This window comes from Cyprinus carpio, chromosome A6 (genome assembly GCF_018340385.1).
Source record: "Cyprinus carpio isolate SPL01 chromosome A6, ASM1834038v1, whole genome shotgun sequence".
Classification (NCBI taxonomy): Eukaryota; Metazoa; Chordata; class Actinopteri; order Cypriniformes; family Cyprinidae; genus Cyprinus; species Cyprinus carpio.
In genome coordinates this window covers 28,024,947-28,038,194 of record NC_056577.1, presented here as the reverse complement: position 1 = coordinate 28,038,194, position 13,248 = coordinate 28,024,947, and the positions used below count along the sequence as shown (strand labels likewise).

The window sequence follows — 13,248 nt, the reverse complement described above, 5'->3', positions numbered from 1 at the left end:
TATAAGTCCTGAGCCTCATTAATATGCATGAATGGAAGGGCCATAGGGATATCTAAGAACATGGTTACAAAATTAAAATATTATTAAACGTTGTACAAAAACGAAGATGCTGGCTTTTGCACAAGTTTACTTTTGTGTGTTCTCAATGAGATACTAGCATGCTCCTTACTGCATACTGTGCTCATATATATATATATATATAAAAGTAAGTATGCAGTATGATAAACGTTTCAAACTTCATGTTAAATGTCACATGACCACACTACTTTGCATGTTTAATTCATGCAAATTTAACTTAAATTTAATCCCATGTTGAATATATGTGTGTGTGTGTGTATGTATGTATGTGCATGCTTGGCAATTAAATGTACATGTGATTTTTGCAGTTGATATTGGTGAATTCATCATATGGAACTAGAAAGAAACTGGGTATATCATGCGTTTTGAAAGTTTGTATATTGCAAACTTCATATACATACTTTATACTGCAGAAATAGTACACATATTACTATGGTAGTACTCCATCACAATCTTTTTAGATGTTAACAGCTGTGTTCCTTATTAAACACTGCATCATGGAATGTTATTCACTCATGCTTAAAGCCTGCTTGGTTCATATTTAGCACTTGAGTGGGTCTGTTAATGAGAGGGAAGCTCTTATGTTGAGTCCAAGTCATGGGCCCCACAGAGGCTTCCGGTCCAACCAACCATATGCATCCAGCCAATTAGAGACTCTCTACAGCATACAGTTTAAACAACTATTAAATGCTAAAGCAGAGCTAAAAATAAGTCTGTCAGTAATTCCAAAACACAGAACAAACTAACAAACCATCCCAAAAAGCAAGACTAGTCAAAGGGATTGGGTAAGATGGAAGGATGAGGATGGAAATGGATGACATGGAAAATAGATGTGCATCAATATGCATGCACTGAGAGATTTCACAGACATCCAGGTTAGCCAAGGGCCCACCTCCCAGACAAAAACCAAGCTCCTACCTTTTCTGAGGGGCAGCACGGGCTCCGTTTGGCCCCGTGGTGAGCCCCATGCCTCAGGACCCTAATGCTCCTTTGTCTAGTGTGCGTTCTGCACCCCAATCCTGCCAGATCACCGCTAGCATCCACCGTCCCAGTCGCCAGGCACAGACACACTCTCTCTCTTTTCGTGTTTCTCTCCATCTAACACACGCATGCGAGCCCCCCACCCCGGTTCTGTGGTTTCCTAGCGACAGCCAACTGGGGATGCCTTTTGGACCCCTATTGCAGAGCTGTGTGCTGATTGGGCAATTGGTTCTTTTCTAATGAGGATGATGGTAATGATTTTTTATCCCCCTCTATAAACACGACCACCCCCCCCCCTTTCAGAATATTCACTGGTGATGGCTCGTCCTGCCAAAACAGAGGAAAAGACCTGTCCCATAAAAAGAGACCTGGCTGGAAAATCTATATTTACATTTAATGTTTAAATCTATTTAGAAATATTAACATGATTGATAATTTTGTCTTTGTCAATACAGTCGTTATTGTTGTCTTCATAAAACTTTAGGTTAGGGATTTCAATAAACCTCAGTGCTGAGTATTAAAATTTGGTATATAAATTCATTTATGTAACAGACATGACCCTATGCTAAAACACCCTAGCATCCTGGCAAGTTTATATTAGCTCATTAATTTTTTGCTTTAGAACAATACATCCAGAATGCTCTAGCAACCACTTGGCTGTCCTAACAGCCAAACCACAAAGCACCATCCTAGCAACCATTCAGAATATGATAGAAACCACATAGCAATGTTCTAATAACCACTCAGACACATTAGAAAGATCATGGCAACATCCTAGCAACAAAGCAAAATACCTTAGAAACTGTGTAGCAACACCATAGCAACCACTCATAATGCATTACAAAAAGCATAGTTACTGCCCAGAACAACCTAGCAAGACCCTGGCATTGTGGCAGTGAGTTTTACTGGAGCAAGGATTATCCTCAGTTTTCTTAAGCAAATGTAATTTTCTAGTAAAGAGAAGTGTTGTAATTAAAGGTGCAATATGTAATATTAAGAGCTAGTGGTTGAAATGGGTGTTGCAGTCTAAATTCATAATATTGGAGAGAGTTTTTTTTCCCACCCCCTCCTCCTCAGATGCTTACACAAGTTTCCAGACTTAGAATGCACAACAGGAACAATCGCAATTGTAAAAGGAAGGTGATGATCTTTACATTGTAAGTTGATGAGTTGATTTATCAGTGTTTTAATATTCCTCTGCTCATAGAGATTTTTAGATGGATGGAGATCTGCGGTCTCTGACACAGTTTGTTTGCTTGCTTCCATGGCTGCAATACGCTGTTTTCTGACCACCCTGGGTGCTGAAATACTATTGGGTAAATTAGGTAAAAAAACAGACATTCTGACAGGGAACTCACATTTCAAAGCAGAATAACTCGCTATAGCATTGTTTTTCGGAGAAACAAGTACAGTATGTGAACTTTGCAAGTTTCCTAAATATCTTCAAACATATTATGGTACTTTAATGCTTTAGTACAATCAAAAAAAAAATACATACAGCACCTTTTATGGCAGTGCTGAAAACAAAGACAAAGAAGAGACACCAAGCGCACAGTGTTGGTTGATGAAGTGTTGTCTGCTGATGAGGCTGCCTCTTAATAATCAGTGATGAGAGCATCACTTAGCAAAGGGTAAAAACCCACGACTGCTGCGGCAATCACAATCAAACCACACACTCATGAAAAACAGACTGTATGTGCTACAGAAAGTGAATAGGCTTTTGGGACCCGCTTATATCGGAGCACAACAAAAGACCATTCTGGTCATTCTGAAGAGGCCTTACTAAATTGAAAATATACATACAAGGGGGCCTATCTGACCTTGAAGGAGGAGATAAGAACAGCAGTGTCCTGAAAAGTAAACTGAGGTACTTATTGTGTAATACCTCTGGGCTGTGTTATTCTATAATGTACTTTCTTATTTAATATATTGATTGCACACAGGCGGGCATGAATGTCATTGATTGCCATCTACTTATTAGCATATAGATTAGCTTCTGGTGGGGCTGGATAAATTAAGGTGGAAGAAGGAAGGTTAGAGAAGGAATGAGGAGGATGAAAGAAGGTAGGCAAGGTGGAAACAGCATGAAGAGAAGGAACAGAGCAAATGACTGCAAACAACAGGGTGAGAAGATTCTGTTTTTTGTTTTATAACAAGGGACACAAGTAAAGTAAAAATTCATATTTTTAGTCTCCAATTCTGCTTTTTGTCATCATTGTTCAATTCATTCATTCTCTTTGTGTTATCTATCACCTCCCTCTCTTATTTTTTCGTCATTTCCACATGTGCTTCATCCATTCAGATGGGGGTAGAAAGAATGAGAGTGAACAGAGAAAAAGACAAACTGAATATGGGATGAGACAGGAAAATCAAGACGGACAGATGAGGAAGAGGCAGTAAACTGGGATGGGATGAGATGGGATGGGGGTGCTGCTGTCTGTCTGGTCTGAGTCTGATCCATATTAGTTACTCACTCATCCACTCAGCATGAAATGAATGGGGGGCAGGGAAATGAGGCGGGGGTGGGCAGCCACCGGGAGCGGCGGAGGGGGCGAGGACAGATGTGAGAGCATTGAAAGATGGAGGAATGCTGATTTCACAGTCTCTCACATCACTAAATTTGGACTCATTTAGCACATTTAATGAACTGCTGTAAAAGTCATAGTAAACCCCAGTCTGTCAGTGGTAACTAGTCTGGTTATGTTGGTAATAATGGACTGCTGATCATCAGATAGCTCATCAATGATTTTTTTTTCTTCTTTTTTTTTTCTCTTTTGTCCCTTACATGTTTTTTTCATTGTTGATTATTGGGTTCACTGACAATTGCAGATTTATATATATAAAAAAATTAAATGTTATTTAATAGATTTTTATACTATTTTATTATATTGTCTTTTTATTGAGTTTTATATTATTATTTATGATAATATAAAATTCAATAAAATTAGATATTATTATATTTTATAATAGCTTTATTTTTTATTTGATTTATATTTTATGTACTTTATATTTTTGTTTACAATTATTTGACAAACTTATTTATAAAAGTAACTTATTTAAAATATTTACATTTCTTAATAATCAATATTTTATTTTAGATAACTTTAACCTTGAAAACCTGGCACTGAAAAAACTAAATGGTTTGAATTTTAGGGAAAAAAAAAATCAGACTGATGTCAATAAATTAACATGATGGATATGAAATTGTCACCAAAAAACTGTCGATTTTTACACCAAGTACAAATTGTACCGTTTAAATTAACTGAAAGTAAGCATCAATCTGTATGCATTATGTTGCATAATATTCAACTTCAGTTAATATTTTATTCATATACTGTTTTTTTTTACAATACACATTGTTTCAGGGCAGCTTTACGGAAAATCATGATGTTAATGTTTATAATATCTTAATATCTTCATGCCTTATAGTCACATTTAGCAGATTAGAGTTTGGCTATAATATACTTTATATTTTTAAGCGATACAATCAATCAAGCCATTGAGATATGCATGCAATACTATATGACCTGAACAGCAAATCACAGCCATAGAGCACTTGCCGGTGGTCTTTACTTGACTAATGGCAGTGTACAACAGTGAAAAGTTCCATCTTTTTCCATCTTGCTCTCTTTTCTTTCTCCTCTGAGACTCAGTTAATTGGTGTCCCTTTGGTACCCCAATCTGTGGCAGTAGAGCCGCTACGGTCCCAGACAGACATTCCCAAGTGACACTGTTTCCCTCAGCAGAGCCACAGCATCAAATGCAGCGGAGATGGATTAACTCTCCCTAAGAAGGCTGTGAATATAGTACACTGATGATGACCACTAAGATGGGTTACCGAGGGGGCCCCTCATACTTATTAATGGGAAGTAGGATATGAATGTCAGTAATGAGCACCTCTGGAACCGCAAACCTTATTATGATTGTAAAAAAAGAATAATGATGTTGGCATCGGTTGTTAGGCGTTCATTGATTTATTCTTTTATATGGCTAGTGTAGTTTTGGTTATTTATCTCCTTCATAAACACATCAACATTTAAATTAAACGTGCCCTGACTACATAATAAGAACACATGAACAGCCAAATACTACTAACTTTGTCTTACTGAACATTTTTCCCTATTTTGTTGTAATTACGGTGCATGCAAATAGTGCATTTGTGCAATGGCTTTCTACAGTAACATTTTTGCTTTTGCCTGATGTTACATGTTCATGCATGTTTCAATGGTGAGAAATTGCACTTTTAATAATAAAAATTGCTCCAAAAGTTGCTCCAGGCAGCTCTTTTTAAAAGTCCTACTTTAGATGCCAATATTCTTGTCAGTAAATCTGGGAGCACATAGGTTACATTTCGACTTCTTTAAACAGCAGGTCATATGGGTTTTCTAAAAATATATTTTTTGCAGTTTGTAACATAGCTATCCTTCATGTTTACAGTCTGCAAAGTGCATGATAAATAAAGATATTGTCTCTCAAAAGAAAGAGTCGACTCTGAACCGGCTTAACGAGTCATCAAATTTTTTAATCTTCTGCCTGTTACCTGTATACTGTACGTGACAAGGTAACACATTTGCATAATCCAGGCCTGCCCGCAAAATACAAACAATCTGACCTACAGTACACACAAACACTTCCACTAGTTAGTGTTTTTATATCACGTCGAGAAGACCTGTGTTTTCAGCCTCACTGGGCATTCGAACACAGCTCCCATACGTGCACCTTAAATAAGTAAATACTAATAATGAATGCAATAAAACTGCTGTCACATCATGTAAAGTACCACATACAAAGTTTAAACTTACCACTGGGAAACGTCCTGATCAAGTGGAGTTTCCGGTTGAGCGACTACATCGGTATCATCCCCGGACTCAGGCTCGAATTGATAAGGTAATATCGATGCCAATTTTTTAAACCATATACAGGGCCTGAATTTCGTTTTCGAAAATGGGGGGGAATTCCCCCTTTAGGTGGCTCTTATGGGGGGGGGGGGGGGGTTAGGGTATATTTTTAGACATATTTTTAAACTACAATCATCCAAACTAAATGTTTCGTCAGTGTATTTGTGTTTTACAATTTATAATGTTGTTGATTCATATTTATATCGTGAGGAAGATACTTAAAAAAAAAAACTTTCAAACTCTGAATTGAATTTATTTTAACTAAAAAAGACAAGTAAACAATCAGTAATAAAATAAGAATAGATTAATGACAAATGGCACAAACAATCAAAAACCAAGATACAACTAAAATTAACTGTGCTTTAAGTTTTTCAGGTAGGTTTAACAGTAATATTCAGGTACAGAAATACCACAGAAACAGAATAATCTATTTAACTTTAAAATAACACTGGTTAGTCTTCAATGTAAAAATAAACATTAATGACAACAGCGGGCTTATTTAGGTTACTGTCTCTTTAAGACCTCATGCATGGATCAAACTGTTACACATAAGTTTTGTTTCTCAACTGTTTACATTAACTTAATAGCCTGTATACTGACAAAGTTTAGTATAAATCCACTGTTTACATGAATACTCATCAAGACGGGCACTCTCAGATGCGTCTCTATGTGCGTGCGCTTTGGGTGTGAGGCGGCTCATAGAAAGGGTCTCACAGTCACAGAGCGTGCAAGTACTGAATTAAGCACTTGAATGTTTAAAATTGTAAGACTCAAAAGCACGTGCAAATGATACATTATGTCGTCTGTCTCGAGTGTCTTTCAAGCTGAAATATTTCCCGGGAATTTCCTGCATTATAAGCTCGGAAACTGCGTGAATCAGTAGAATTATGCGCAATCCCCGCAATCCCGTGCCGAAATTCAAGTTCCGTTATAGCATCTTTGTTTACAAGTAAACCTCTGGAGCAAAAAAAAATGGTAATATGGTAATGGCCATTTGTTTCCGACATGCATTGTATACAGAAAGACCAATCACAACAGACTTGGCCAGCTGACCAATCAGAACAGAGTAGGCTAATGGAAGGGAGGGGTTTACAAACATTAAGCTCAGAGCTGCTTTGAACGAATAGTTTCGAAATCATTGAAAAATGATTCTAATATTAAATGTATATTCTGAGAAAATTACAATGGTTTCTGACCTTATATGCATTTAAACCTGTTATAGGGGACTCCAACACAATATTAGGACCCTTTAAAATATCATATGACCTGCTCTTTAATTAATCTGGCGATCATATCTACTGGGACTGACAGCATGGACTTTGCAAACCCACAGTTTTAGCCAGGTAAACACACGTTTATATGCACACTGAGGGATCCGTCTTTGACTCTGGGTTAAAACTGAGACACTCAAAACCCTAATTCCTTCAAGTAATCGGCACGTTAGAGTAAGCGCACACAATCAGGCTCCCAGTGCAATTAACCTTCAGTCCCACTCACAGGAATTCTGGATCACTGCACAGAGGAGAGAAGATGGTTTATTTAATAAAAGCACTTTAACAGACAGCTTCAGAAAAAGCTTCTGGATTATAGTATAGGTGGATGGGCAGACAGATTCTTTCACACAGAGTGTATTTGCTAAGACAAGCATCACTATTGTTATTACTCATATTAGTTGTGGATGATACCACAAATTATGTGTCTTGTTGGGAAGAAGTTAGCTGTTTTCTAAAGAGACTAACAATTTACATCTGTCAGACAGAAAAATGGGTATCCAGCTAGTGAAAGCTAGAGATGATCCTGAACATGCTAGCATCATAGTGGTGAGTTTTGCATGGTGAAGCAGCTCTCAAATTAATTGAAATTCATTGCGTTTGAATCTTTGAATTTAATTTTATAATCCTGTACACTGATTTTATTTGCTTTAGAAGAGCTAGTCAGAATAAGGAACCGCGAACTTTATTCTGATTGTTAAAACAAAATAATGATGTTGGCATTGGTTGTTAGGTGTTCATTGATTTATTCTTTCATATGGCTAGCCTAGTTTTATTTGTCTCCTTAATAAACACATCACCATTTAAATTCAAGGTGCACTGAGTAATTTATTATCTTTGTCTTCAATTAATGTATACTCATGAGATAATTCTAACTAATTATATATTTACTGCGACAACAAAAGGCCCAAACACACCTACCATAAATTCTCAAAACAATGAGAGTGTGTTTGGCAAAAGGTAAACAACCTGAACCAAGTGGCAGCATAATGATTCCATGAGGCAGAAGGGAATTTTAATTGTTTGGGAAACTGCAGATCAGAACATTCTGGATTTAATATGATGCAGAAGTTTTTTTTGTTTGTTTTTTTGTCACAGGATCTGGTTTGGATTGATTTGCGCCTCTCGTTCTAATCCAGCTGTGTTGTTATTTGGCTGAAACGCCAACTTGGAAGTGCTAAAGAGAAAAGCAGTTTAAACGTACGCACATGTCATGTACACAATCATCCAATTGCACTGTGGTCTGGCGCACTCATTCACATGGTATCCATTCTAAATAATCTGGCCTAATGTGGGTCACATGGAATGCCAAGGGCACAGTGACCCGGCCCTGACCCCAGACTTGACTCTTTCAGATGCACATACATATACTGTACTTGGCATGAAGGAAACTGACCTTCAATAGAATATCATTTAGATTAACTGTTTTGTATCCAATTCTTTATCATTTCAAAAAGGCTGATAATATTTCTACCATCCTTTGGATTTGGAGTTTATCTAAAGTAAGTGATGTGTTAAGCATTCAAGCTTATCATTATACACAAGAATGGCAGGTTTTGTGTAACGAAATAGGATTGTTGTCTAAATAATAGTGTATTTTGTCTATATAGGTTTGCCAACAGCAGGCCAATGCCCTCACATCCACATTGTCGTCCCTCGAGCTGTCAGATCTGGACTAGCTGGCTTTGAAACAGGTCTGGAAGCATGCAGTAAGAAAGGAAACACATTCCCTCTCCCTAATTCCTTCCCTCCTTGTTTAAGAACCACGAGAAGGAAGGGATTTCACAACATGCACATAAATAATGCCTACCTTACACTTTGGCTTTGCCTTTCTTTCCTAGGTCTGGATTACGTCCTGCTTTCCTGCTATCCTACACCATTTCTGGGTTGTGTTTGTGCTGTAAGCTTTACCGCAGACCAGAGAGAGAGAAAGTAGGGGGGGAATCTAGGCATTAGCATTCCAAAGGTCACATGTGACACAGCCTCAGCCAATCACAGGACGGCATGCTTTCATGACCCTCCCCCTTCTTCCTAAATCCCTCCCCTGCTTCTTGTTCTGTCAGTCTACCTGCACCATGGCAACACAAAGGGCTTCTCGCTTGAAATGCATGCTGAAAAGTTGTGAAGGTGAAGAGTATGAACAATGCCTTCATTAATGATCTGTTTGCTTAAAATAATCTGCAAGTTAATTGTTTAACCTGTGAAAGCATAGCCATTTGTTAAATATATAATATAGTTGTTGACTTCTATATAAACGCAGTGGGGTTGTAATATATGCAAACATATTCAAATCATGGGGCATGGAGATCACAGTAAAACACAGTCCTGGGGCCCTGGGGTTAAGGTGATTGGTTGAAAGGCTAATTCCGAGTGTGTTGATTGGTCTAGAGGGTGATTGGCTTGCATGTCAATGGTCATGTGTTTGTTCCTAATTATGGGGGAGGTGGAAGCCACTGCAAAATATATATAGCATATCCATGTATTTGTGAAGGCAAGGCTGCAATATTTTATTACCAAGAAATACGGGACTTTTATACATTTATGTACCCAGATATGCTTGTTTTGTTGCTCTTTTTTTCTAGAAACAGAAGAACCGCTCAGAACACACAGCAACTGCTACCCTACCCCAAGGTGTTGAGTTTTGGACCGACAAGCACTGCTTATATTTTCATAAGAAAATATGGAAATCTAGTTTATCTTTCAACAGTTATGATTTATCTTAAGGTAGAGCAGATGGATCGAAAAAGTAATTTATTTCACATAAAATGAAATTGATTGTAGCTAATGTGAAGACTATTAGTAGTTAGTGTATGACATGCCTTGTCTTTTTATCATACTCTCGAAAATCAGTATTATATAGCGTAGCAATATGATTGCTGGGTACAAATCATATTTTACACTGTATTTTAATCTCACACACCTCCCTGTCTAGCATCAGATGTCTGATATTCATAAATCTCTGTATGCATCATAAGGATTATTCTAAATAATTAATCTGCAATATGACTTATCTGGTTTGACCGGTACTTAATTATCTGGTCCCCAACAGTTCCCCCGATACTCCACTTCCAGACACAGTGACCCACTGCCTTAACCTGATTTCCAGTAAAACAGTAATTCCCATAAGCCCCACTGTGGAGAAGAAGAGGCAATCGGCGGTATATCACATTTCACCTGAGAGGTGGATTTCATAGCCGTCACCCTGTAGAGCAATGGACCTCCAAATTGACATGAGCATCATATTATGTGGTCGTGTAATATAATATGCATAATTCATGGGCGAGAAGATGAAATATTTATGTGGAGTGCCGCTGATGTTCACAGAGAAATACCTGCAACGGTTCCTTTGATGTCCCCTGAGTATTTCCCACAGTATGATCTTGTATGGGATAAAATAGGCTTTTAATTTAGGAGAACTGGGGGGGGGGGGGGTTAATTTGTTAATCAAATTAGTAAATTAATGTTTTTTAAATTTTAAAAATACTATTTGGTTGACCCTTTGCAAGCACAGGTCTAAAGCATGTTCTTGATTCTTGATGTTAGGTCGGTATGTTATCACCTCATTTGACCTCAAAGCAAAGAGGAAATGTAATATTATATGAGTTCACAGCTAGAAGTGATCTGCCATTCATAATCTTGAATGGAAGTCCAGTTTACTTATAATAGAGCTTTTCCACGCTGTAGGCTATTTTAAATTGGTATCGTTTTTCTGTATGTTGATTAAGGATGGAGGCGTGTGGACTGGTGTGAAATCAAAAGTAGGTCAGTGTAGGGAAATACGTAAACTATGCTATGGCTGCCATCTAGTGGTCAAAATTAGATTTACATTTTGAATATTGAGCTATTTTCGTGAGATTGTTAGCTGGAATATTGATAGGCCTATGCGTGGTTTTTTATTTATAATATATATATATATATATATATATATATATATATATATATATATATATATATATATATATATATATATATATATATATAGTATAATGATTCTAATTTTTGCATAGATTGAAAAAATACATATACTACACAGTAGATAATAATTAATTTTTTTTTTTTTTTTTTTTTTTAAATTTAAATTAATGTGCTATGCTGACTGGATTGGTTTTATATTCATTCCAACCAACATTTTTTTCCACTAACCTGGCTCACCTGATCCATATTACATATAGTAAAGGCCACCATTTGTTTTCCATTTTCTAAAAAAAAAGTCTTGCAGTGACTCGTAAGCTCCACCCTTTGGCCGTCTATGTCATTGTGGGATGGTTGTGGCATTGCTGTGTCCTCTAATGGCCTTGTGCAAAATGTGAGACATACAACAGTGGAAAAATGTGAGGTTAGTGAGGACACGGGTCAGAAATGAAAATATGAGAGCTGGCTTATGAGGTTGTGGGAATCTGAAGATCTGAATCTTTTTTCGTGACATCTGTTCATCAGAATTGGGCATTGTTTTAAAAAAAGAACGAAACACTCATTCTTCCACAAGGGGGCTTGCGTGGGTCCTCTTCAGTTCTCATACTCAACCAAAACTTCACACACTAACTAAAATTTTAATCAGCTGTATAAAGCATTTTTATGCAGTGAAAACAGATATAATACTTGTGGATATTTACTCCAACGAACATTTCTCAGGTTGAGTTTAATTTTGAGTCCGTTTGTACCTTGACAAATTAAAAAATTGTTAAATTTAACATGCTAACCTTTGACCTTTTGTCAACTCACATTGCCATGCATAAAGTAAAAAAAGAAGTCTGTATTTCAGTTCAATTTAATTTTTTTAATTTGTAGCTTTTCAGCAATAGTATTTTTAGATAGTATGGTATTGTCACTGGTGGTGCGGGAGAGAAGCACGTAAATGAGGAAGATGATGATGATGACACAAAGTCTTTAATAATCCACACAGGGGTAATCCACAGGGAGAAGGCAGAAACACACATACACATCCACGAGACCAGACAACCAAACACTGAACAGAATGCAGTTTATAAGGGGACGTTAATGAGGGTAATAGACAAGACACACCTGAAAATAATGACACAATCAACATGAGACAGAAACTAGCCCTGCGTCTCAATGTTCATACTATCCATCCTAAATAGTATGTGAGATTAGAATAAATGTGTCCCAAAGCATAGTATGCTGAAAAGAGTATGCCAAAAGTCCCCTGATAGTCTACTATTTCAGGTCGATTTTTGAAGTGTGGATCAATGCACACTCTAATGGCTAAAATTGCCCACAATCCATTGCGCTTTGGCGAAGGATTCGATCCAGAACTGCAAACGAATAAAACTCGTTAGCAAAACTACAAATTTGGCGGATGCACGCGATCGATGGTTAGAGAGGTTAACAAAAAGGGGTTTGAGTTACTAATAATCAACATTTAACCTGGTAAAAAAAAATATTTATTTATTGTTATCCATGTTATATTTCATCTGCAACAGCAATGTGAACTTTTATAAACATCCATTTGGTCATTAACTTTTAAATGCATCATTATGCAGAAAATGAGCAGATCAACGAGCTACTTCTTTTCTATCCAGTAGGGTAGGAAGTTAAGTTAAATTAAATGAAATGTGGAAGATGTTAACTGTGACGAGATGATTGACAGGCCAGTTTACAGTGACAGGGTGCATGTAACAGGTGCAACAGAGTGGTCCTTTAAGACACAATCCTGTGACGTGATAGTATATCCCAAAGCTTGCCCACTATTCTACTACACACTCAAAAGTGTGTCATTTTTCTACACCAAAAGAGTACATACTTTAAGGGTGTAGTATAAGTAGGCACACTGAGACGCAGGGTAGGTCACACAGAAAACATGAGGAATGAAAACAGCCCTGGGGTGTGACAGGTATGTAGTATTTATACAATCATGTAAAACAATCAAGCATTACTGGAACAAAAAATGAAACAGCAAAAAAAGAGATAATTTCTCATTTAATTCTTTGTGTATGTGTTTCCACCTAGGTGTGCTATGTAGCAGAAAAACGCTTTAAAATGTCATTTTTAACCACAAGTTA

At 37.1% G+C, this 13,248-nt stretch overlaps 1 protein-coding gene across 6 annotated transcripts in view; it reads right to left on the bottom strand.

Moving 5' to 3' along the window:
- phc2b (polyhomeotic homolog 2b (Drosophila)) overlaps window positions 1–9,180 on the bottom strand; it is a 32,048-nt gene extending 22,868 nt beyond the window's left edge. For 2 of the 6 annotated variants that reach the window (XM_042758843.1, XM_042758844.1), the window contains exon 1: window positions 997–1,157. In XM_042758843.1, coding sequence (XP_042614777.1) covers window positions 997–1,046 — 50 coding nt within the window. In that variant the 5' untranslated portion in view covers window positions 1,047–1,157. Of the gene's footprint in view, window positions 1–996; window positions 1,158–9,038 lie in introns of those variants that run through there. The other 4 variants (XM_042758848.1, XM_042758849.1, XM_042758846.1 and 1 more) reach the window with 4 other exon arrangements.
- Window positions 9,181–13,248: the final 4,068 nt, after the last annotated feature.